Genomic DNA, 27490 nt, shown 5'->3' with positions numbered 1-27490 from the left:
CATTTATGACTGCATGGCGGTACAAAGCCTGCTATCCGCACGCTTCTTGCCCTCATGCAAGGCCGGGGTTGTTGTCTCACAAAGCGTGGCCTTCTTCTCCTCCTGCGCCACCCTCCTCCTGTTCCATCACGTGTGCTGCTGCTGGGTTAGCGTTACCGGTCCCTTTTCCTGGAACCTCTTATATGTATTACATTTATGACTGCATGCCGACAAAAAACATGTTACCTGTGCAAAGAAAACAGACATTTCCCGCATTTAAAAGACAGTTTTCCCTTTGAAACTTTAAAATCGATTTTCTCAAAAACTATAAGCTCTTTTTGCTAATTTTTTTTTCCTCTTGTACCCACTCCCAAGGTGCACATACCCTGTAAATTTGGGGTATGTGGCATGTAAGGAGGCTTTACAAACCACAAAAGTTCGGGTCCCCATTGACTTCCATTATGTTCGGAGTTCGGGTCGAACACCCGAACATCGCGGCCATGTTCGGCCTGTTCGGCCCGAACCCGAACATCTAGATGTTCGCCCAACACTAGTTGTGATCTGCAATTTTTGCACTATTTTTGTACTTTGCTGTCTCACTGTTGTTATTGTTGCTATGGTTATGTTGTTAAATTATGATTATGTCGCTGTATTTGCACTATTCCCACTGCCATGTGTCCACAACTAATTCCGGGTGCGACGCCTGTCGCACTTGGCGAATAAAGATTCTGATCCTGATGATCTAAAGCCTGCCATGTACTCCGCCAGTGATTGAAATATTTTCCCCATTGATATAAGATGCATCTTCAGAGCACAAAAATGAAGCAATACCAGCACACTCTTCTGGTTCTCCCAACCTGAAAAGAAAATTACCAGATATAATGAAGTAGTAGAGTGTTGTACCGTGTTAGCCATCAGTAAAAGCAAGAAGTTTTGAATTAGGATGATACCAATTAATGGCTAACTTAGAGGTAAATACAAAGTAAGCTTTCGGCTAATGAGTCTTCTTCAGACTTTACCTCTGTACATTAACCCTCCTGGCAGTATGAAAAATTCCGCCAGGAGGCAGCGCGGCAGTTTTTTTTTTTTTTAAATCACGTAGCGAGCCCAGGGCTCGCTACATGATAGCCGCTGCTCAGCGGTATCCCCCCGCCCTCTTCGATCGCCTTCGGCGATCTCCGATCAGGAAATCCCGTTCAAAGAACGGGATTTCCTGGAGGGCTTCCTCCGTTGCCATGGCGACGGGGCGGGATGACGTCACCGACGTCAGCGACGTCGTGACGTCATTGGGAGTCCCGATCCACCCCTCGGCGCTGCCTGGCACTGATTGGCCAGGCAGCGCACGGGGTCGGGGGGGGGGGCGCGCGCCGCAACGGATAGCGGCGATCGGGCACGGGGCGGCAGGATCAGTGTGCTGGCGCAGCTAGCAAAGTGCTAGCTGCGTCCAGCAAAAAAAAAATTAAGGGGTTACCGCCAGGAAGGTTAACAAGATTTTAAAAACACAAAGCTTATATACATTGGACATTTGGAGGAGAAACATTCTTTTGAAAACATCAATAAATGTCACTAGATGCCTTAAGTTGTAATTAAGGCATCTAATGACATTTATTTATGTTTTTAAAAGCATCTTTCTCCTCCGAATGTCCAATGTATATAAGCTGTGTGTTTTTAAATCTTGTTAATATACAGAAACAAAGTCTGAAGAAGACTTATTAGCCGAAAGCTTTCTTTGTATTTACCTCTAAGTTAGCCAATAAATGGTATCATCCTGATTCAAAACTTCTAGATATAATGAAGAAAAGTACTTTATTACTAAGAAAAATGTCAAACTGAATGAGGCTTGTGAGGAGAGGATCATTTTGTTCTAACCGGAGCCCCAAGCTATACCAGCACTACACATCGGCTACAAGAGGTTGTAATGAACAGAAGGAAACCCAGTGAGGATGAGCATTCCTCCTCACTATGGGGTTGATTCATGGCGCTGCTAGTTGCATGCTCTGTTTACTTAGTTACATGCGTTCCTCTTATTGCTGCATGTTGAGAAGTATCACGACAGCGATATTTCACTAGCGCGGCCGGTACGATGTTAATTCACATAGTAGTGTCTGTGCTAGGGAAGTATTGCAGCCATGATTCTTCACAGCATGCGGCAGAGAGGCCGGTACGATGTTAATTCATGTAGTAGTGGCTGTGCTAGTGAAGTATTGCCATCACGATACTTCACAGCATGCAGCAGACCGGCAGTAAGAGAAGCGTGCATAACAAAGTAAACAGAATGCGTTAGTAAGGAACACGCCGCGATACGCAGCATGACCGCATGTAGCGTGTGTTGCGCTCAAAAGTTGTTTTTTTTTTTTACTTTTCAAATCTATTAATTTACAGTTGAAACTACTTTGTGCTGGTCATCCCTACTTCTGGATTCTACAAGTCTGTGGTAGCCATGCAGACTAGACCGTGCACTATCAAGGCAAGTGAGGTGTGCTGTCTGAGGAGAACTAACGGCAGACATGGAACAGAGGCGGAAGGGTCGGGTATTTTGCGCAAGGTGGATGCAGAATGAATGCCTCGCGGATGCGTGTTCTGTTTCCATTCTGCATCTGGACCAATGTGAACCAAGCCTTACAGAAAAAAACTAGCCTGCTAAATCATAAGGAATTGACATTTACTATCTCACAAGACAATAGAGGTGCTAGATACATTATAGTTGGATGTGTATAGAATGCCAGTCATTTTGCACCAGTTAAGAAACACAAGTACATTTACTGTATATTGTGCTTTCCATCTGGTGGACTCAAAGTGCCAGAGCTGCAGCCACTAGGGAATGCTCAGTAGGCAGTAGCAGTGTTAGGTAGTCTAACCCAAGGTCTCCTACTGAATAGGTACAGGCTTTCTGAACAGGAAGAGCCATGATTCGAACCCTGATTTAAGAGCCCTTAAAGTATACCTGAGATGGCACCAAAGGAAAAATGTGCTCCTTTGCCGTCCTCCTCTGCCTCTTGGATCCTCCTCTAAGGCTTCTGGTAATCCAGGCAGTTGGGGCCAGTTACCACAGACATAGTCAGAGAATGCTCCCGGAGAGCGCGATGGGGTGTGTGGCCATACTGGGCATGTGCACTACGCCCCGACTGGCTAGATTACCGGGAGATGTAGCGATGTATCCAGAAGGTGGAGGAGAACGGCAAGGGACTGATCAGGCTGTAGGGGACTGGAGGAAGCCCCAGGTAGATATACATTTTTCCTTTGGCACCATCACAGGTTGACTTTAACCAGTACACAATCCAGCAAGATTTTGCACAACTTCCATTTGAGGAAGAACACTTTCCTACAAATCACTGTTAAATTCTGCATTGATCTGCATTGGACTAAATCTTAGGATATCTTCTATGCCACATGTTACTGTTCAGCCTAGCTTGTTTATGCTTGCCTAATAAACCAGTAGAGTAGTATAGCAAGAACAGCACATACCTGAAAACACCAAATGAATTTAATTTTGTATACAATTCTGGAGTCCTTAGTATCTGTAAATGTAAACCATCTGTTTAGTCAATGCAACTATTCATTTGTGATCAATGTTTCTATTATTCTTAAAAAAATATATTGTGAACGCTTAAAGTGATTATCAATTGGTATAAAGAACAGATACCTATGGAGAAGGAAAGCTCTTGGTCCGGTAGAGCTTTCCCGTTCCTCTCACTGTCTCCTCGTTCCAGTGCTGTCACCCCCGTTAGCAGTATTCGACTGATCGCATACTGCTCTGTGCCATCTGTAAACACTCCTTCAAGCCTATGAGCATTTCAGTGCATGCTTTTCACCCTTCTCTTTCCATAACTAGGGTTATACAGGTGGCAGCCATTAGCAATTACTCCTTTGCCGGACACCTCCTACTCCATCAGTCTGCTGGATTCTGTCCCCACAATATGAAAGGAAGGGAGGGGTTCCTCCAATAAATGTAAAATATTTTATATTTGTCATCATGCAGCTGAAAAAAGGCTGCTATTTATTATTATAATTTAGAAAATAGATTTTATTTCTGAAATCTTGTATTTTTAATTTGGGTCCACTTTAACTGCTAAAGTTGGCACAAAATGATGTGAAAAGTGCACACATTTATGGTTCCTGATTACAGTTAAATAAATAAATGACCATTTTCCCCAAAATGTTGCATTACGATGTGACATTAGAATTATGCAAAATTCATGCTCATCACGACTCAGTAGTGTCTGAATCACATACCTGAAACAAGCAAGCAGCTAATCTTTTCAGAATTTTGTCAGAAACATCTGATCTGCATGCTGGTTCGGGGTCTTTATCTAAAAGGCTTAGAGGCAGAGACTCAGCAGAACTGCCAGGCAATCTGCATTGTTTAAAATTAAATAAATATGTCAGCCTCCACATCCCTCTCACTGCAGGTTCCCTTTAATGCTCTGTTGGCTCAACTCAATGGCAGTCTATTAAGTGTCCCGAAGCTAACATACATGAACTATTGACTTTTTTATCTATCCCTTGCAGTCAGAAACCCTTCTCTGCTAGGGAATAGTTTTATAGCTGTAATTTTTTATCAGTGAGAGTTATGCTTTAATTCAACAAGGGTCCGACAAGAGAGAAACTGTCACTTGCATGCCTGAAGGTTATGTCTTTTAGGCAGAAAAATAAAAAAGAACACAGTCCAGTTATTAATATGTTACCTCATGTCACATGTCACCTTGAGTACACTTAAACCATTTGTGCAAAACGAGATACAGTAACCACCTTTGCTTTATTACAGTTTTTGGACTAATTACCATTAATCTTTAACGTTTAGCAAAATGTGGAATGGCTAGAACCAATTTATAGCCTTAGTTCTGTATATGTTATTAGAAAGATTCTCACTTTCTTTCAGTTAAGTAAAATATGTGAGAGATTCTATCCACGTTCCAAGGAATTCAAACAAGTTTGGGATAATAATATATACAGGTCTTTCTCAAAAAATTAGCATATTGTCATAAAGTTCATTATTTTCTGTAATATACTGATAAACATTAGACTTTCATATATTTTAGATTCATTACACACAACTGAAGTAGTTCAAGCCTTTTATTGTTTTAATATTGATGATTTTGGCATACAGCTCATGAAAACCCAAAATTCCTATCTAAAAAAATTAGCATATTTCATCCGACCAATACAAGAAAAGTGTTTTTAAAACAAAAAAAAGTCAACCTTCAAATAATTATGTTCAGTTATGCACTCAATACTTGGTCAGGAATCCTTTTGCAGAAATGACTGCTTCAATGCGATGTGGCATGGAGGCAATCAGCCTGTGGCACTGCTCAGGTGTTATGGAGGCCCAGGATGCTTCGATAGCGGCCTTAAGCTCATCCAGAGTGTTGGGTCTTGCGTCTCTCAACTTTCTCTTCACAATATCCCACAGATTCTCTATGGGGTTTAGGTCAGGAGAGTTGGCAGGGCAATTGAGCACAATAATACCATGGTCAGTAAACCATCAGAGGATGTTTTGGTACCATCCTTTATTCATTTGAAGGTCGACCTGTTTTGTTTTAAAAACACTTTTCTTTTATTGGTCGGATGAAATATGCTAATTTTGTGAGATAGGAATTTTGGGTTTTCATGAGCTGTATGCCAAAACCATCAATATTAAAACAATAAAAGGCTTGAACTACTTCAGGTGTGTGTATTTGAATCTAAAATATATGAAAGTCTAATGTTTATCAGTACATTACAGAAGATAATGAACTTTATCACAATATGCTAATTTTTTGAGAAGATCCTGTATATACATTTCTTTTAGTTTATTGTGTGCAGTCCTAGCCAAAAGTTTGAGAATGGCAAAAATTCTGTTTTTCTCAGAGTTTTTTGCTTTAGTGTTTTTAGATCTTTTTGTCAGTAGTTTCTGTGCTGTATTAAAGCATCAGTTTCAAATGCTTTTATTGACAATTATGTCCAGCTTATGCAAAAAGTCAATATTTGCAGTACTGGACCTTCTTTTTTTAAGATCAACTTCTGGGCCATATCCTGACTAATAGCAACCCATTCTTTCATAGTCTATGCTTGGAGTTTTTCAGAATTTGTGGGTTTTTATTTGTCCACCTGCCCCTTGAGGATAGACCACATGTTCTCAATTGGATTAGGTCTGGGGAGTTTCCTGGCCCCAATGTTTTGTTCCCTGAGCCACGTAGTTATGACTTTGGCTCTATGTCTCGGTGCTCCATCATGCTGGAAAAGGCATAGTTCTTCACCAGCTGTTCTTCGATGGTTGGAATAAGCTGCTGTCAGAGGATATTTTGGTACCATCCTTTATTCATAGCTATACTGCTATGCCAACTCAGCCAGCATGACAGAATGATCTCCAGCCTTGTGCTCATCAACACACCCATCTGTGTTAATTAGAAGATCACTGAAATGATCTCAGCAGGTCCTTTTGTGGCAGGGCTGAAATGTGGTGGACATTTTTGGGAGGCATTAAAGAGGAACTGTAGTGAAAATAACATTATGAATAAAATTGCTTATTGTTTACAATATTCATTCATTAATTCTCATTAACATTCTCAAATGTATCACTCGTGGAGACATCTCTAGTCCTGCCAGGTGATCTGTACGGAATGTTCGTTACGAAGAGTTCTATGCACAGCGGGAGATATTGCTGTTGGAAAAAAAAGCTGTTATCTCCCACAATGCAACAATTTCATAGACAGCAAAACTGTCATAGACGTTCATAAAAGATTTTATTTTTGTCACAAGTTAGCGGAAATTGATTTTTATTGTTTTTTTTTCACAAAGTGTCATTTTCCACTAACTTGTGACAATAAATAAAATCTTCTATGAACTCATTATACACCTAACGGGAATACCTTGGGGTGTCTTCTTTCTAAAATGGGGTCACTTGTGGGGTTCCTATACTGGATGCATTTTAGGGGCCCAAAACCGTGAGGAGTAATCTAGAAACCAAATGCCTCAAAATGACTGTTCAGGGGTATAAGCATCTGCAAATTCTGATGACAGGTGGTCTATGAGGGGCCGAATTTTGTGGAACCGGTCATAAGCAGGGTGGCCTCTTAGATGACAGGTTGTATTGGCACTGAATTGCAGGAAGCGCAGCAGGGGCGTAAATAGAAGTCCCCGGGCCCCCCTGCAAGAATTTGAGCGGGCAACCCCACCCTGGGGCCCGCTCATGGCCTTTTGGGGGGGGAGGAGGGGTCACAGCATGAGGGGAGAGCTTTGCACATCAGCGGGAACAGTCCCCCCCTCACCTCGGGCTCTCCCCTCTGCGCTCCCCTCCTGCATATATCTAAGCGGCAGCAGCGGCAGTGGCAGCAGCAGCAGCTATAATTACCTCCATTCACCACCGGAGGTCTCCGATCTGCAAGGGCTTCACATTACTTCCTGTTTTAACAGGAAATATTGTGTAGCCCTTGCAGATCGGCAACCTCCGTGGTAAATGGAGGTAATTATAGCTCCTGCCACCGCTGCTGACACTTAGATAGATGCAGGAGGGGAAGCGCAGAGGGGAGAGCCCAAGGTGAGGGAAGGGGGGACTGTCCCCCCTCCCCGCTGATGTGCAAAGCTCTCCCCTCATGCTGCTTCCCCTATTGTTATGCCAGTGAAGCGCAGGATGTTCTCAAATCGTGACCTAGACATGGCAGCAGAGAACATGGGCATGTGATGTATTGGGTGTGTAGACCAACAAGACCACAATACATTCTTTTTGACTAGACCCATGTTACGAAGAAGGCCCCAAAAAATGTTACGTTCAGAAACTTGGAGTAGTTTCCACCGAAAAGGCTGAGCATAGTAGCTTCTTGGATTGGCGGTTGCGTATTGTGTGGCATAACGGTTGGTCTCAGCCACAATTAAGTCTTAGAGACCAGCAGTGGTCAGAAAAAAATAAAATTCTGTCACTGCGGTGGGGCGGGTGAGGGTTTGGCCGGGTGATCAGAAGCCCGCAGGGGGCAGATTAGGGCCTGATCTGATGGATAGGAGTGCTAGGGGGTGACAGGTGGTGACAGGAGGTGATTGATGGGTGTCTCAGGGGGTGATTAGAGGGGAGAATAGATGCAATCAATGCACTGGGGAGGTGATCGGAAGGGGGTCTGAGGGAGATCTGAGGGTTTGGCCGAGTGATCAGGAGCCCACACGGGGCAAATTAGGGCCTGATCTGATGAGTAGATGTGCTGGGGGTGACAGGTGGTGACTGATGGGTGTCTCAGGGTGTGATTAGAGAGGGGAATATATGCAAGCAATGCACTGGGGAGGTGATGGGGGGGGGGGGGGGGTCTGAGGGTGTGGGCGGGTAATTGGGTTCCCGCAATGGGGCAGATTAGGGTCTGATCTGATGGGTATGATGGGTAGCAGTGACAGGTGGTGACAGGAGGTGATTGATGGGTGATCAGTGGGTGATTACAGGGGAGAACAGATGTAAACAATGCACTTTGGAGGTGATCTGAGGGCGGGTCTGAGGGTGTGGGCGGGTGATCAGGTGCCCGCTAGGGGCAGGTTAGGGCCTGATCTGATGGGTGGCAGTGACAGGTGGTGACAGGGGGTGATTGATGGGTGATTGACAGGGGATTGACAGGTGATCAGTGGGTGATTACAGGGGAGAATAGATGTATACAGTACACGGGGGGGGGGGGGTCTAGGGAGGATCTGAGGGGATAAGGGGGTGATCAGGAGCCCCCAGGGGGCAGTTTAGGACCTGATCTAAAATATAGCATTGACAGATAGTGACAGGGGGTGATTGATGGGTGATTAGGGGGGTGATTGGGTGCAAACAGTGGTCTGAGGGGGTGATTGGGGGGGGGGGGGGGGTCTGAGGGGTTCTGTGGATGATCAGGGGGCAGGATCAGTGTGCTTGGGAGCATACATACACAGCTGCCTCCTCCCCTGGTGGTCCCTCGATCACTGGGACCACCAGGGTAGGAGGCAGCCTGTATAATACACTTTGTTTACATTACAAAGTGTATTATACACTTTGTAGCGGCAGATCGAGGGTTAACAACCCGCCGGCGCTGCTAATTGGCTGGCGGGTTAACGTCGTGGGTGGGTGGAGCCTAATGCCGGTGGATGCGCGCACATCTTTGCGCGCAATACCTGGCTATTCAGTCCCCCAGGTGCCGCCGCCAATCGGCATTAGGCAGTCCTTGGGGTGCCACTTTGCCGACGCCCTTAGGTAGTGGGCGGTTGGCAAGTGGTTAAAGAATCTGTAGCTTTTAATTATTGCAGAATACGACAACACAGAATAATCAAGAAGAAATGAAACCCAAATAAAGAAATAGTATACCATAGCTATAAAATATACACCTACCACTTTGCTGAAGCCAGTATTGATCACTCCAAATGCCAGTCCATTCACTCTGATGTTCTTGAAACGTAAGGCTTGTGCAAGCACATTGGTTAATGCAAGAAGTGCAGTTTTGGATATTGAATATGCACCGATATACTGTCAAATAGAATTAGTTATAAAAGGTTGATTAGTTAAGGTATGCCTAAACTTGAAAACAGTGGAGAAAATAAAAGAACTTAGCCACTTTAGCCTTTTGGACGTTGCTGCTATGTCCAAAAGGCTGATGCGCGCTCCCGCGGCCGATCGCGCGTGTCTGCGCATTCCCGTACCAACGCCTGTTATCCTGGAGATCAATGAACTTAAATCAATGAATCCATTCATTGATTTAAGTTCCCATTAGAAAGACCGATGGCTTCTATTAGAAGCCGTGATCTTTCTAAAAGAAAAAAAAAGTTTCAAGTCCTCCCTTTACTTCCTGTAAGCGAGAGTGCTACTTGAAGAAAAAAAATTGACTGAGGACATCTTGTGGCCAAATATTAAAACTACATCTACATACTTTTTTTTTTTCTTATTACATTTACAATTACATTTAAATGTAACTGTTTACCTCCCTGTCACGGACGGTTGCGGGGCCGCAGGCGCGTCCTGGAACCGCCCGTGAAGAAAAAGCGATCGCACTCGATTCCCTGCATCGATTACGCTTCAAATCGATACAATCTGGGTTGAGTGTGTAGGGGCAGCTGAAGTCCTTTTCTTAGCAGAGAGAGAGCACCATCCTACAGGCTGGATGGCTCTTTTGATATGCTAATGAGCCTGGGCCCAGAGAGTCCCTGGCTTCAAGCTGTGCTGATGGCCCATCCATCAGGTATAAGGTGACAAGCACCATGACAGGTTCTGACACAGAAAATGACACAGAAAATATGATATGATACATATAGCAGTTTATGGAATATGAGAGACCCCTGGGATTTATACCAGGTCATTCCCAGGCAAAGGCTCTTTGAAGTTGGCAGCAGCAAGCCACATGTCGGCTCCCTGCTGGGAAAAGGAGTCGGAGTGTCTGAGTTTCCTCACTCTAGATTGGTTCAATCTAGAGTGAGGAAACTCAGACACTCCGACTCCTTTTCCCAGCAGGGAGCCGACATGTGGCTTGCTGCTGCCAACTTCAAAGAGCCTTTGCCTGGGAATGACCTGGTATAAATCCCAGGGGTCTCTCATATTCCATAAACTGCTATATGTATCATATTTTCTGTGTTGCCAGGCTGGCAGACCCTCCAAACTAACAGAGCAGGCTTGACCCTATCTGGCGCTGGTTCTGAAGGAATTTCAGACCATCCTGAGGGAAAGACTGCCAGTTAGGCAGTTCGGAAGTGCCCTGCTGATACCACAAGGGTCCCACCCCTCATGTTTGGTATCAGGCTGCTGGGTACATCGAGGCAGACCTGAAAATATTAATAAATCTGCCCTGACCTGTACGGTTCTGTGAGATAGAGCCCATATATGGTTAAGGCATGATTTCTGGCCCCCAGGACAAGGGGAGGACTCATCTCATGTTCTAAGGGGGGGGGGGGGGGTGGGCCCACCCTCACTCCCTCCTACTGAATCAGGGGCATAAGAATGGCAGAGGAGCCAAACTCAGTGTCCTTCACCCTGAAAACACCTTGAACTCATCAGGTGCCAGCTTGAGAAAATGCTGGCATCCACCTGGTCTGAACTCTGAACTCTGATTGAAACCCAGAACTCTGTTTTTCCCACAAAAAGGACATCTTTCCAGGAACTAAGTATTTTTCTCCCTTCTTTTATTTTTTATACTGGCTATTACTGTCTTAATAATTGTGATTTTAATAATTGTCTGTATATATTAATTATTTATATTGCGTGAATAAACAACTTTCTCCAAATCATTCACTGTCCGCTACCCTGCTTATCAGCACACACAGAACTGATCCCGGGTCTCTGAAGATACGCTACTGTTTGTTTGTTGTTGGCTAGACAGAATACCGTGTGTTTAACCGTTTTATTCGCAGGACTAGTCAGTCAGTTAGTGGGCTCCACGGTCCCATGGTAACCGCGGTGGTGGCAGTACCCTGAACCAGTGGGTGAAGTTGTAATCACCCGTGTCTCACAGGCTCCCTTCTGAGTTGTCTGCGGCTAATTCTTAACGGTTCCTGCGCATTGACTGCGACCAGAGTTCGCACGATCTGTGCGCTGGCACCGTTTAGAAGGCTAAGTACGGTCAGCCACTAGGGCTCCTGTGACACTCCCACACTGCAAAAAAAAAAAAAATACCCAAATTAAATTTTGAATTAAAACAAAAAAATTACAATTAAAAAAACAAAAACATAAATAGTTACCTAAGGGTCTGAACTTTTTAATATGCATGTCAAGAGGGTATATTACTATTATTTTCTAAATTATAATCTTGTTAATAGTAATGGACGCAAAACTGAAAAAAACGTTCCATTATTTCCAAATAAAATATTGGCACCATACATTGTGATAGGGACATAATTTAAATGGTGGAATAACCAGGACAAATGAGCAAATAAAATACATGGGTTTTATTTGTGGTAGCATGTATTATTTTAAAGCTATACTGGCCGAAAACTGAAAAATAATGATTTTTTTTTTCATTTTTTTTTTCTTAATAATCCCATAAAATGCATTTAGAAAAAAATAATTCTTAGCAAAATGTACCACCCAAAGAAGGCCTAATTGGTGGGGGAAAAAACTAGATACAGATCAATTCATTGTGATAAGTAGTGATACAGTTATTGGCGAATGAATGAGAGGTGAAACTAGCTTAGATGCATAAGATGAAAAACGACTGAAGGCTGAACTGGTTAAATGATACTACAAAACCGAAATGGATATTTAAAAAAAAATAATGTCTCCAGTTGTTCAGTAAACATTTAAAACTGTAACGATTGGTGTTAGCAAGTAACAGAATTCTGATTATTCGGTGATCTGCAGTATCACCTATAATGCAGATATATACCTGATTATATGATGATCTGCAGAATCACCAATAATACAAGTATACAAACAGCTACTGTGATAGTAAAGTATGGTGCTTGGTGCAACAGTAGTACTGATAGGTTTAGCTATGCCACACCAGAGGAGCTGGTGGGCACTAACAGTACTGTACCCCTCACCAGAGACAAGGGCCCTCTGGTGAGAGTAAAGTAGTCAGACTAAACAAATTGGCAACAGACTGGCAGATACGGTACAAAGACAGAAGGCAAAGGTTATAACAGTTATATATAAGGTTATAACAGTTAGCAACAAGATCAGATGGGCAGAAGTACAGAATCACTGAGAGTAAGAATGGTCAGGACGAGCAAGTGTCAAACACAGATAATACAATATCAAATTATGATTATGGCTATCAAAATCCTATCACTGTGTGAAATCCCCGGTTTCCTCCCGGATCAAAGCACACCGGATCTATCTAAGGTCTGAACGCTAACACGAATTATTTGCAACAGCAGACAAGTTGCGAGTGATTCCAGGAGGCTTAAGAAGCAGAGGAGACCCCTACGGCACGCCCCCTCTCATCAACCAATGAGGAGCGGCGAGCGGCTCCTCTGACATCAGCCGACCGGCCGGTCTGCTGACGTGCCTCCTCCCTGTATAAAGGTCTTGTCTGTGCGCGCGCGCGCACGCGACATTTCAACCCTATGTGCTGCTGACAAACCCGTCCTTGGCGTGCTAGACGCCCGAGGACCGGACAGATTGCTAGGCAGAGAGATGGAGGCAGCTGCCGTGGTATCACTGTTCACTGCAGCTGTCTCTTTCGTGTTAGTTACAAAAACTATTTTTGAAAAAAACCACTTACCGTATATACTCGAGTATAAGCCGACCCAAGTATAAGCTGACCCCCCAACCTTTACTAAAAAAAAAACAACATTAAAAGAATGATTGACCCGAGTATAAGCCGAGGGTAGAAGATGCAGCACCAACTATAGGTTATTAGTGCAAGTGTGGTCACCCCAAAAATGAACAGAGTTGTGGAAATGCACCTAGGGTTACCATGCCTGTGCCAAGCCTCCACTGTCTGCACTTTATGTGAGATGGTCTCACTCTTTTATGTGGCTGTTTACAAAACATTGGTAAAACATTAAGATGTGTCACGGACGGTTGCGGGGACGCAGGCGCGTCCTGGAACCGCCCGTGAAGAAAAGAACGATCGCACTCGATTCCTGCATCGATTGCGCCTCAGATCAATAGAACCAAGATTTGACGTGTAGTATCCCTATGCCTAGGAACAGCTGGGGGATCTGTCTTAGCTGAAGTGACAGCCTTGGGGGAAGGTGTTAATTAGCTTGGACATATTCCCTGTGGAAGGCACAATTCCCCTTTTGGTTCTGGGAACCAGGTGACACTTAGCTGATCTCATGGAGATGTTAATTAACCAAAGGATGCCTAGGTACAGCCAGGCAGGCTACGAATCCACGGGAGGTCTTGACACTTTGCTCCCTAGTAAAGATCAAAGGAAAGTCAGCTGTTAGCAGCTAGAACACACCCTGAATAAACCTGAAGTCTCATGGCATAATCCATAACTTCCCAGATCTGTAATATTTCTGGGGTTCCTGAGATGGCAGCTTCGCCAAACGTGGGGGAAGTGTAGCATGAGCCCCGGTGCTGGTTCTGAGGAAGTTTCAGAACATTCTGAGGTAAGGACTGCCAGTTAGGCAGTTTGAAAATGCCCTGATGATACCACAGGGGTCTCACCCCTCATGTCTGGTATCAGGGCGCTGGATAAATCGAGACAGACCTGAAAATGTTAATAAATCTGCCCTGACCTGTACGGTTCTGTGAGATAGAGCCCATATATGGGTAGATATGATTTCTAGCCCCCAGGATAAGGGGAGGGCTCATCTCATCTTCTAAGGGGGTGTATGGCTCTCCGCCCTCACTCCCTCCTACTGAAGCAGGGGCATAAGAATGGCTGAGGACCCAAACTCAGTGTCCTCCACACTGAAACATCTTGAATTCATCAGATGCCAGCTTGAGGATATGCTGGCATCCACCTGGTCTGAACTCTGAACTTTGATTGAAATCCAGAACTGATTTTTCCCACAAAAGGGACATCTTTCCATGAACTAAGTATTTTTCTCCCTTCTTTTATTTTTCATACTGGCTATTACTGTCTTAATAATTGTGATTTTTAATAATTGTCTGTATATATTAATTATTTATATTGCGTGAATAAACGACTTTCTCCAAGTCATTCACTATCAGCTACCCTGCTTATCAGCACACGCAGAACTGATCCCGGGTCTCTGAAGATACGCTACTGTTTGTTTGTTGTTGGCTAGACAGAATATCGTGTGTTTAACCGTTTTATTCGCAGGATTAGTCAGTTAATGGGCTCCACGGTCCCATGGTAACCGCGGTGGTGGCAGTACCCTGAACCAGTGGGTGAAGTTGTAATCACCCGTGTCTCACAGGCTCCCTTCTGAGTTGTCTGCGGCTAATTCTTAACGGTTCCTGCGCATTGACTGCGACCAGAGTTCGCACGATCTGTGCGCTGGCACCGTTTAGAAGGCTAAGTGCGGTCAGCCACTAGGGCTCCTGTGACAGTGTTAGGCAGCGGTTGGGACCTGTGTTGTGCTGAAAGTATCTGCGATAGCGCTAGCGCTATCGAGAAACGAACTAATTCGTTGGTGTAGCTGGAAGGCAATATATTTTTTATATATACAGAGAGACTGTGTAGCCAGTACCCCTCCCCAAAAGTTTTATTTTATTTGGCGTGGAAATGTCCGGGAACTACAAGAAAATGTGCCTGGCGGACCTGCAAAATCTTTGCCAAGAGAGAGGCATTGATGTCGGCCGCAAGAAACAAGGGGACCTGGTAACGGAATTGTTTCAATGGGATACCCAGCAACTGCAGGAGCTGGATGTGTCTGCTGAGGTAGACGCTGACCCATCTGACTCAAGGCAAGGGGAACCAGAGACTGAGACTCCTGACCGTACAGAGGTTGTGCATCCTGAGGGCCCTGCATCAACAGTTACGCAGGAGAATGTCAGTGTGGACCCCAATCCCAGAGTTTCTGAAAGTACTCGCCTGGAACCAGCCAGTACTGGACTGTCCGTTTGTACTGATCCGCTAATGCAGCAGGCATTACAAAAGCTGATGGACACTGACCTGGACAAGTACCTGCAGTACATGCGTGAGGAGCGCCAAATGCGGGAGGAACGGGAGCAGCAAGCCGCTGCTGCTGCTGAACGCCACGCAGAGAGGGATGCCGCTGAGCGAGAACGGGAGCGCCAATCTGCAGAGGCGCGGGAGAGACGACAGCATGAGCTCAACATGGCAAAGGTTCAACAGGCCAGCCGGAGTTCACCGCCCAGCCTCCCTGCTGAAGGAGCTGCAGCACCCGTAAGTGCAAAATTTAAATTTGCTAATATTGAGAAAGACACAGACATTGACTTGTTTTTGCGGTCTTTTGAAAAAGCATGCCGTCAGTATCGTCTGTCCCAAGACCAGTGGGCCAGACATCTGACACCTTTGCTGCGCTACAAAGCGCTTGATGCCTTCGCAGAATTGCCTGCGGAGAAGGATAATGATTATGCTGCTATAAAAGACGCTATCATTACTAAGTACCAGCTGACGCCAGAAGCCTATCGGAAAAAGTTCAGGGCCTGGCAAAAAAAGTCTTCTGACTCGTATCGAGATGTGGTCAGCAGCTTGCTTACCACACTCCGCCAGTGGACTCTAGGCCTCACCAAAGGGTCTTATGATGTCCTGGAGGACTTGATAGTCCTGGAACAATTTCTGAACATTTGCCCTGCTGATGTACGACAATTTGTGCTAGAACGCAAGCCGGCTTCAGCAACTGTCGCTGCAGACCTTGCTGAGACTTTTGCAACTACCCGGGTGGCTGATACCCGCAGGACTGTCCCATCCAGCTGGAGAGGAGGTCAGCCCAATACTCTGGCAGACTCTCCTGCCCCTGTGAGCCGTCAGCCACAGAGGCCACCCAGCGCAGCTGCTGCACCCAGGCCTGCAGCGCCTGGAGAGGTCACCTGTCACTACTGCCGCCAGCCCGGACACATGAAGTTCGACTGCCCGGAGCGGAGACAGACACCACCAGCACCTGGATCATCTGCATCACCTGCACCTCACCCACAGCAGAGGCAACCCGCCAGCGAACCACAGCCTGGATCATCAGATTTTGTCCTGTTTGCCCGCGGAAAGGAAATCCGCGACCGAACCGACCAGCAGCAACTTGTTAGAGTGAACGGCAAAGTTGTCACCGGATTCCGAGACACCGGAGCTGACATCACGTTAGTTCACTCACACCTTGTACCAAAGGAGAGCATCAGCTCCAGCCGATCCCTTGCCCTTACTGGAGTAGAGGGCACCCTTTTCCACATAGCCCACGCAAAAGTGAAGCTGGATTGGGGAGTGGGAGGAGTCCAAGAACGGGTTGTTGGGGTTATGAAGGATCTCCCAGTCCCTGTGTTGCTAGGGACTGATTTGGGCAAGCTTGTGTCCTACTATGAACCTGCCACGACCGCCTTGTCGCTCACGGAAGGAGACGGACTCTCCACCCACCACCAGGTACTTTATACACTTGGGGGAGCACCAGGGGGAGGTGGGTTGAATGTGCCCAGTTCAAGGGTACCAGGTTCAATAGTGCCTGCTTCAAAGGCACCTGAGTTTGATGTACAGACTGTCTGTTGTGATGATGCTGTAACTGTACCTGAGTTTACTGTACAACCTGTCTGTAATGAAAAAAATGTCTATACCTGTCAATGTCATTACTGCATGCAATGATGATTTGAGTAATGTCCGTCTGTGCCATTCTGACAGTGTACCTGTGCTAGCAGTACCGCGCAGCTGCACTGCTCAGAACCCGAGCTCAGAACAGGTGGAGGGGGTTCCGGCCTCCTCCCCCTCCTCTGACCGCAGGGATGAGACCTTTCAGCCGCTGGCCTCGTGTGACATGAGCCAGTTGGCTGAAACTGACAGCGCCATATTCTCAGCCGCACTACAAAGTGACCCAAGCCTGGAGGTGCTCAGGCAGCAAGCCGCTGAGCCCCTCGCAGACGGGGCCGCTTTCAAGGTGTACTGGGAAGGTGGGAGACTGTACAGTGAGTCTGTACAGCCCCCTACAGGTAGATCCCACGCGAATACCAAGTGGCTTGTGGTCCCGAGTGCGTTCAGGGGACATGTGCTGAAATCCGCACATGGTAATCCTCTGACAGGGCACTCGGGTGTCCGCAAGACACTCGCCGGTATTCGGAACCAGTTTTATTGGCCCCGGATGAACAGGGATGTAGCAAACTACTGCAGGGCATGTGCCGTCTGTCAGGAGCTGGGAAGGTCCAGGGATTCCCGCGGGGTTCCCTTAGGTCCACAGCCACTCAGCAGGGGAACCCTGCGTGGGCTGGCTGTTGACCTAACCAACCCACTGCCCGTTGTCAGCAGTCCCGGCAGACACCACGTCCGACTGCAGTGGCGCAAACGCCCTGTCCAGAACGGTCCATGTTGGGTCAACCCTGAGGGTAGCAGACCGCGACCGGTCCAGGGGAACCGAGCCACAGGCTCCAATAGGTTTTCCCGCCGTACCGGCAACTCGAGGCCCGTCAGCCAGGTTAGCGGCGCCGCCACACATCGTGCGGATGAGTGGCTAAGCCGCGGACAAGGGGGAGGGCTGTCACGGACGGTTGCGGGGACGCAGGCGCGTCCTGGAACCGCCCGTGAAGAAAAGAACGATCGCACTCGATTCCTGCATCGATTGCGCCTCAGATCAATAGAACCAAGATTTGACGTGTAGTATCCCTATGCCTAGGAACAGCTGGGGGATCTGTCTTAGCTGAAGTGACAGCCTTGGGGGAAGGTGTTAATTAGCTTGGACATATTCCCTGTGGAAGGCACAATTCCCCTTTTGGTTCTGGGAACCAGGTGACACTTAGCTGATCTCATGGAGATGTTAATTAACCAAAGGATGCCTAGGTACAGCCAGGCAGGCTACGAATCCACGGGAGGTCTTGACACTTTGCTCCCTAGTAAAGATCAAAGGAAAGTCAGCTGTTAGCAGCTAGAACACACCCTGAATAAACCTGAAGTCTCATGGCATAATCCATAACTTCCCAGATCTGTAATATTTCTGGGGTTCCTGAGATGGCAGCTTCGCCAAACGTGGGGGAAGTGTAGCATGAGCCCCGGTGCTGGTTCTGAGGAAGTTTCAGAACATTCTGAGGTAAGGACTGCCAGTTAGGCAGTTTGAAAATGCCCTGATGATACCACAGGGGTCTCACCCCTCATGTCTGGTATCAGGGCGCTGGATAAATCGAGACAGACCTGAAAATGTTAATAAATCTGCCCTGACCTGTACGGTTCTGTGAGATAGAGCCCATATATGGGTAGATATGATTTCTAGCCCCCAGGATAAGGGGAGGGCTCATCTCATCTTCTAAGGGGGTGTATGGCTCCCCGCCCTCACTCCCTCCTACTGAAGCAGGGGCATAAGAATGGCTGAGGACCCAAACTCAGTGTCCTCCACACTGAAACATCTTGAATTCATCAGATGCCAGCTTGAGGATATGCTGGCATCCACCTGGTCTGAACTCTGAACTTTGATTGAAATCCAGAACTGATTTTTCCCACAAAAGGGACATCTTTCCAGGAACTAAGTATTTTTCTCCCTTCTTTTATTTTTCATACTGGCTATTACTGTCTTAATAATTGTGATTTTTAATAATTGTCTGTATATATTAATTATTTATATTGCGTGAATAAACGACTTTCTCCAAGTCATTCACTATCCGCTACCCTGCTTATCAGCACACGCAGAACTGATCCCGGGTCTCTGAAGATACGCTACTGTTTGTTTGTTGTTGGCTAGACAGAATATCGTGTGTTTAACCGTTTTATTCGCAGGATTAGTCAGTTAATGGGCTCCACGGTCCCATGGTAACCGCGGTGGTGGCAGTACCCTGAACCAGTGGGTGAAGTTGTAATCACCCGTGTCTCACAGGCTCCCTTCTGAGTTGTCTGCGGCTAATTCTTAACGGTTCCTGCGCATTGACTGCGACCAGAGTTCGCACGATCTGTGCGCTGGCACCGTTTAGAAGGCTAAGTGCGGTCAGCCACTAGGGCTCCTGTGACAAGATGGAACCCAGGACCTATTGTATTTTACTTTTTTAAAAAAATCACCTTTACTGGACATTAACCACTTGAGGACTGCGGTGTTAACCCCCCTAGTGACCAGGCCATTTTTACTTAATTGGGTCACTGCAGCTTTAAGGCAAAGCTGCAGGCCCGTACAACTCAGCTCACAAGTGATTCCCCCCTCCTTTTCTCCCCACCAACAGAGCTCTCTGTTGGTGGGGTCTGATCGCCCCCACATTGTTTATTTTTTTAAATAAATATTTGTTTTATTTTTAAATAAACTTTACTATTTTTTTTTTTTTACTTTTCCTCCTTCCCTCCCTCCCTCTCTCCCTCTCCCCTGACGGCCAATCACGCGATCGGCTGTCATAGGCTTCTGCCTATGAAAGCCGACCGCTCTCTTGTCCTCCAGGGGGACAGCCGTGTGACACGGCTGTCCCCAGTACAGCGCTGCTGCTGATCGCAGCGCTGTACAAAGCAGTTAGACGGCGAATCCGCCGTCTACTAGTCTCCCGAGCGGCGATCGCAGCACGGAGACTGAAGGCGGGGTGGAGCTCCGCCCCCGGAGCAGGAGATGCGCGCGCAGCGTACGTGCGATCTCCTGCTAGCCCCATAAAGGACAGTTTACGCCAATGGGCGTGGAGTGGTCCTGGGGCTGCCGCACTGCTCACGCCAATTGGCGTGGAGCAGTCGGCAAGTGGTTAAAGTGTAATCATTGTGTTCTTCATCAATGCACAATATTAAGATGACTCATTGAGAGAAAATAGGGCAATCAAAGTAATTAGCATTATGTCAGACACAGGCACACATGACAGAACAATTCACAGCTGCAAGAGCTAAAATGATAAACTAATGCCTACACATATGTACCAATAAAGTTGCCACTCCAATTATATTTATACTGTACTGGCTCACAATGCCAGTGCAAAATTACTGATCTGCAGCTGAGAATTTGCAGAAAAACAAAGTGGTACCTGTGAGCTGTGTCCCCACTGAGCCGCGGATTTGTGCAAAAACAAAGTGGCAAGTGATGGCAGTGGGCTGCGTACCCCCTCCCCACCTCCCCCAGAGCTGCGCAGCATTGCGGGTCATATCTACCGTTGCTGATACATGTGTTCCGTCACATGTCACCCGCTGATTGTCCCCGCTGGAGTATGGAGAAAGATGCCTGCTTCTTACACACTAGAAAATGCGCGCGCTGCCAGGAATCCTCCTTAACTGGTCTGTAGACGCCCTCTAGTGGCGTCACTGCAATAAGACTCCCTACAGTCTTATTGCAGTGACGCCACTAGAGGGCGTCATAGCAAATTAGACTCCCGACAGATTAGTTAAAAAGGATTCCTGGCAGCGCGCGCATTTTCTAGTGTGTAAGAAGCAGGCATCTTTCTCCATACTCCAGCGGGGACAATCGGCGGGTGACATGTGACGGAACACATGTATCGGCAATGGTAGATATGACCCGCAGCACTGCGCAGCTCTGGGGGAGGTGGGGAGGGGGGACGCAGCCCACTGCCATCACTTGCCACTTTGTTTTTGAGCAAATCCGCAGCTCGGGAGGGACACAGCTCACAGATCCTCAGCCGCGGGTCAGTAAATTTGCCATGCTTCACTCTGGTGGGGGTGGGGGACAGGTGGCTCGAGTATAGGCGAGACCCCCACTTTTGGGACATTTTTTGCCCCAAAAACTCGTCCTATACTCGAGTATATACGGTACCATATTTTTCAAACTTTAAGATGCACTTAGGTTTAGATGGCAAAAATCTGGGAAAAAAGATAAATACTAACCCTGGTGCATCTATAGTGCGAGGGCATCTTATGGACCTTTTTCCCTCAAACTGTCTCTATCTTAGCTACACTGCCAGCTACACTGACTTCACTGCCAGCTATAATGATTATTCTCTCAGCTACTCTCACAGCTACACTGTCATCTACACTGACTACACTCACAGCTAACTGCATGCTTTTACCGACATGCTCAGAGTCCTCTGTCCATATGAGCCACTGTTTTCAGAAGGCGCCACCGCTGTCTACTCCTCCATGGCCTCTGCACTTGTGGGTTCACTGGTGCCCTCATGTGTCACCTGACTGTGCAAGTGCGCTGTGCACAGCTAGAGGGCACCAGAAGGATGGAAGCCACGGAGGATGAGTGTATACAACATCAGAATAGTCTTTATACATTGGCTGAGATGGACAGAGGAGACAGGGCGCCTCGCTGGATTGGTAAGAACTTGTGGGGGAGACACCTGGCCACACCTTTTCTTGGAACACCGTATTTTTTGGAATCTAAGACACACTCTTTCTCCCCAAAAATTGTGGTACAAGTTAGTGTGTCTTATATTTCAAAAATACTGGATTTAGAGGCCAACTGTAACCAATAAAAAAAGTTAGATACTCTCCTAAGAGGATGGAAGGTTCTGGATCCTTCCGTTCCTCTCTGTGTTAGCTTTCTAGATTTTGTGGCACATAACTTGCCAGGCTCATTGTAAATCTCACTTTGAATGCAAGTACTTTCTTTGAAAAAATCCCCTGAATATCCCAACAGGAATTCTAGTATCAGAGTGCAGAGCTATAGGAGTCTTGACATGTCATTTTAAATGTATTGGAAGGCTGTACAGGCTTTACACAATCCAGAAAAAGAACACACAGCTGACCCACCCCCATTGATTTTAATGGTGTTCAAACTCATCGTTCAGTTGACATCACCAAAACAGTATTGGCCCATATCCTCTGAATGTTGACTGGAGATCCACGACAAACAATGTTACACTCATCACTCCCCACTACCAACACTGACTATACTTAGCAAGCCCTGGCAAAGCATCTTCAAATGTGCCACCAGGACCAATCTGTTAATATACCAATGGGGAGCGCTGGCGGCCCTTTTAAGATGCTTTGCTGAGGCTCATTATACATCAGTATAACAAAGCCTCCTGGCACTCGCACACACTGATGCCAGCCCCTGCCTTCCCCCCTCCCCCCCTGATAGCACCCATAGCACCCCTTGCCAACATCCAGAGCACCCCTGCTGCCACCTGCAGCATACTAGACACTCACCGTTGCACTGCTCACCTGCCACACTGCTTAAATCTGTGCTCATGCCAGCAAGCCTATCGCCCCCTACATACACTGCCACTGGTCTCTGCTACCCCCCCTGGACTGAAAGGGAACACTGGAGTTTCCCATTGGTTTTTACACTAATCAATAGGATTCTTTGATGGAGGGATCCGATTAGTTAGTAAAATACCGAATGAGAAAACCAAGTGGCAAATCCAAAGATGCTTTTTCCAGGATTCCCTTCCAGTCCGGTCATGGCAAGTTTGTCGCAGAGTGGTAGATGTAGGGGCTCCACAGGGTGTCTTGAGCGCTGTGAGTGGAAGCAAGGGGTGCTATAAGAGGCAGGGGGTGCTATGGGTGCCAGTGGGTGGGGGGTGGCAGAGGCAAGCAGAAGTGTACACGGAGCCGAGAGGCTTGCTATGGGGCTCCCTATTGCCCCCTTAAAAAAACACTGGGAATCCTCCTCAGGGAGGATTCCAGCGACCAGGAGGAAGTCGGGGCTTTGGGGAGGTTCATGGTGGCATCTGTGGTATGGACTCTGAGGGAGAGGAGGAACCTTTGCTATCACTCTCTTCCCACACATATCATAACAAGTGATCTGGGCTCCGAATCCTGGCAATACCAGCCTGCACGGGTGGCAATGGGTTACAGAGGTTTAACAGAAAAAAAAATAAAAAAATAATGCAAATAATGTATTTTGCCAGGGATCCTCATACAGCATTATTGCGGCTGTACAGTGATCCCATTCCCTGGCAATAGCGTTGCAACTTCCTGTGGGTTGGCCCTGTCAGTGTACTGGCCAAAAGCGAAACCCTGGGAGGAAATTCACTGCTGTTTCTGTAGATATATGTAAATTTTCAATACCAATGGGTAGATACATTATCTGTAAATTCTATTTTTTTGAAAACTAGGGGCTTTATTCACTAAACCGTGATAACTCATATCACGGCCGTTTTCGCACACATTTTAGTGTTTGCGCGTGATCGCGAATTTGCAAGCGCAATCGCAAGAAAATTCATGGTTTTGCGTGGAAATGCCCGATTGCACGTGCAAATTTGTAATAGCACACAAACGCGCAAATGCGCATGGAAATGGCCGTGATATGAGTTATCATGGTTTAGTGAATCAAGCCTTAGCTCTTTTTGAAATAATGTTCCACTTGTCACCACTTAAAGGATACCAAAACCGAAGTAAATATGAGAAATGAGGGGAGCAGGAATGTATGGAGAGCTGTCCGGATTCCAACCGCCCAGGGACCATCCTGATGCGACTGCTGCCGGGAGCTCTCTGCATGCATGCGCATGCTGGACGTCATGCGCAGGGCGTTCTCGACCATAGTCGCACGCTGTAGGATGTGCGCAGCCTGGACAGCACAGACACATTGATGCCCAACTCCGGTGACCTGGAAGAGGGTGCCAGAGGGCATTTAGAAGCAGAAAGGAGAAACGGGGGAGCGGTGGGCATCAGGCCGGCTCACCATACATGCCTGATCCTCTGGTTTCTCATATTTACTGCAGTTCTGGTATCCTTTAAAGGGAACCTAAAATAAAGAAAAAAAATGAGTTTAACTTTCCTGGTGCTTCTACCAGCCCCCTACAGCTGCCCTGTGCCCACACCGTCACTAAGTGATCCCGCAGTCCCCTGCAGTGACCCTCTTCCAGCTGGCCGACTGAGTTACACTTTTTTTCTTCAATTTAGGTTCCCTTTAAAGTGACATTGAAGCAAATTAAACAAAAAAAAAACAACATTTATGATATAATGAATTGTATGTGTAGTACAAATAATGAATAGAACATTAGTAGCAAAGAAAAGAGGCTTATTACCATTGTAATGTAACTACCACACTACAGGCATAAACTCCTGATCATTAGTAACTACAAGCTATAAATCTTAATTTACGAATGGCTGCCTGATAGAGGAGCCCCTCACCCCAGCCTTTTGAAGCGACTTTCACAGCATGGCCAGCGAAGAGAATTGCACTCAAACCTCAATGGGAGAGGAGATGGAGACCTCCTGCACTTCTCAGCCGATGGTTCAGCGTCCGCAGCGTATCCCCGACATGTTCAGCCGGAGGAGGCCCAGGTCGTATAGTGAGCAAGATGACACCGGCTACCCCGCGACGCGCAAGTCCGCATTGCCTGTACGCATCACGAACACATCTCAGTCATCTAAACAGGCTGCAGGCGTGCATAATTCCGCATCCAGTCGCGGCGGTGCCTCGCAGCTATCCGCATCACAGGGGTCCAACGCTGCCTTGTCTCATAGTCCACCAGCCTCTGATATCTCTGACTTGGAGGCCCCCTTCTCACCTTCCTCAGTCCAGCTAAATCTAAACCCAGGTTGTCGGGCCCTGCAAGCTCTGACTTAGAGGCCTCTCCACAGCATACTCCAGCTCCAGGCCTCAATTGTGTTTTTACTGATATGCCAGTATCTGATCAGCCAATTGATCGTGCCTTCTTCAAAGATATGATGATTGCTTTAGAGACATCTATGACAAACAGGGTCTTGGCTGTCACCAATTCCTTGCAACAATCTCTGGACGCCCTGGGTAGGGATAGTCGGAATGCCAATTTCCGATTCCGCGGTAAATCCGCATTCCGTCATGTACCGATTACCGATTCCGCTTTCCGCTACCAATTTCCGCATTCCAAATCGCGGAAATTCCGCCCGACTTTAACATCGATTTTCTAAAAAACTATAAGGTCTTTTTGAAAACTTTTTTTGCATCTTGTTCAGAAGATTCTGTTTAATAAACCCTGAAAATTTGGTGTTTCTAGGACTTACGGGGGCTTTGCTATTAACCGCTAAATTCGGCAGATTTTTACTGTAATGGAAAATGCAGGAAATAGGCAGATGCAGATTTTGTGCATTTTACATTACAGTAAAAATCCGCCGACTTTAGTGGTTAATAGCAAAGCCCCCTTAAGTCCTAGAAACACCAAATTTTCAGGGTTTATTAAACCGAATCTTGTGAACAAGATGCAAAAAAAGTTTTCAAAAAGACCTTATAGTTTTTGAGAAAATCGATGTTAAAGTCGAGTGGAATTTCCACGTTTCCCGGGCGGAAATTTCCGTGATTTCCGGCGGAAATCCGCCTACGGCGCTTGCATTACCGATTTCCGCATTCCGATGCGGAAATGCAATTTCCGATCGGAATTTCGTAAATTGCACTTCCGCGGAATCCGAATCAGCATCCCTAGCCCTGGGGGCACGTGTTTCTGATAATGAGGACTGTATTTCTATGCTAATTGCTGAGCACAATAAAACTGTCTCAGAGTTTGAGCGCCATGATGCGACTAACGAAGCTACACAGCTAAAAATCGCTGATCTAGAGGATCGTAACCGACAATGCAATCTTAAATTCCGGGGTATCGATGAATCGGTGAGCAATTCACAATTAAAGGACTTTCTTGTTGACATGGTCAAGTCGGTCATACCGCAATACACCAGCATCGAATACACTATTGAACGTGCTCATAGATTGCCTAAACCTACTTATTTACCGGAGAAGGTTCCCAGGGACTCTATAGCTTGTTTTCAGTTCTACCATGTCAAGGATGCCTTTTCTTCCTATATGCAACAGCTTAAACATCTTCTGGAATCTTACAGCAACATCAAGGTATTCACTGACTTATCTCAGTTTACTCTGCAGAGGCGCAGATCTCTTGCCCCTTTGACGGCCTTCCTAAGAGAGCAACAACTGCCTTATAAGTGGGGATTTCCTACCAAGCTTCTTCTCTCTCGAGATGGCAAAGTACACGCTATTTCTTCACTGGAGCAAGGTGTTTCACTTCTGAACTCTATGGGTCTACAAGTCTCCTTGGCTCAATTAGAGGCTTATCGGAAGCAACCTCTCAATAAACTTCCTCGTACCTGGCACACTAAATCCTGATAAGGCTGGGGAATGGATCCCCTCTACTGTGCCAAACTAACTGCTTTTCCAAGGTTTGGAGTTTTGCCACCTGGTTGACACCCCCCCTCTCAGTGAGGTCCTGGTTATGCCACTGAGATTTCCTGGGCCTATGTGTAGTGGGACAGTGAGGAGAGTCTGCCCAGTGATTATGTCATGTTTGGTTGATTTGCTTATCATGTTTTTTTGTCTGGTTTCTTTTTCTCTTTTTGTTTTTGATTTTGGTTATGTGTTTTTTGTTCTCACAGGAGTCCTGTCTGTGCAAACTTTTACCTTATATGCATTTTTTGATATTTTGATGCTTCTGACTAATGCTTTCTCATGCCTAGGGTGTTTAACGTGATTACACACAATGTCCAGGGATTGAACGAACCTGTTAAGCGCAGGAAGGCGTTTCAACATTATCAGAGCCTCAAAGCTTCGGTTCTTTTTCTTCAGGAAACTCATTTTGTTCATTCCAAGGCACCCACCTTTTTGCATAGGTCATTTAATAGAGCTTATTTTTCCTCATTTACAAAAAAAGCCAGAGGAGTAGCCATAGTATTTCACAATTCTGTTTCGTTCTCCCTTATTGATTCCTTTGTGGACCCGGAGGGTAGGATTTTGATTCTTAAGGGTATCTTGGAGGGTAAATCTGTTATGTTGGTTAACTGCTATGCTCCCAATGCCTCTAAAACTTCATTTATACAACTTTTGACTTCCCAATTAGACAGGCTATCGGCCTCCCATTTGATTATTGCAGGAGACTTCAATGCTGTAGCTAATCCTTTTTTCGATAGATCGGTTCAATCTCCTTTTGCTCACCTTTCCTAGAAGACTCACTAGACTTCTTTCGAGATCTGGTGTTAAAGACATCTGGAGGGCCCATAATATCGGTTGCAAAACAGTATACTTTTTTTTCTCATCCCCGCCAGTCTTATGCTCGTTTGGATTATATTTTTTTGTCCTCAGTACTTGCCTCCAATTCCTCCACCTCAGATATTATTATGTGTAGTTGGTCTGACCATCATATGGTTCAGTCTACTATGGCCGGCTTTGGCTTACCTTTTAGTCCCAACAATTGGAGACGTAATGATTCTCTTTTAGCTGAGGAATCAGATAGATTGTCTTTGATGGGTGAGTTGGAGGAATATTTTTTCTTTAA

General features: G+C 46.3%; 1 protein-coding gene across 3 annotated transcripts in view; it reads right to left on the bottom strand.

The window, feature by feature from the left end:
• Positions 1–402: 402 nt before the first annotated feature.
• LOC137571264 (dehydrogenase/reductase SDR family member 4-like) overlaps positions 403–27490 on the bottom strand; it is a 103324-nt gene continuing 76236 nt past the window's right edge. For 2 of the 3 annotated variants that reach the window (XM_068280143.1, XM_068280144.1), the window contains exons 8-10: positions 9278–9412; positions 3445–3497; positions 404–836 (exon numbers count right to left, since the gene is read on the bottom strand). In XM_068280143.1, the coding sequence (XP_068136244.1) occupies positions 722–836; positions 3445–3497; positions 9278–9412 (303 nt within the window). In that variant the 3' untranslated portion in view covers positions 404–721. Of the gene's footprint in view, positions 837–3444; positions 3498–9277; positions 9413–27490 lie in introns of all 3 variants that reach the window. The other variant, XM_068280145.1, reaches the window with a different exon arrangement.

The sequence above is a fragment of the Hyperolius riggenbachi genome, chromosome 4 (genome assembly GCF_040937935.1).
Source record: "Hyperolius riggenbachi isolate aHypRig1 chromosome 4, aHypRig1.pri, whole genome shotgun sequence".
Classification (NCBI taxonomy): domain Eukaryota; kingdom Metazoa; phylum Chordata; class Amphibia; order Anura; family Hyperoliidae; genus Hyperolius; species Hyperolius riggenbachi.
The sequence above is the reverse complement of the archived record's forward strand: the minus strand, read 5'-3'. Positions and strand labels throughout refer to the sequence as shown.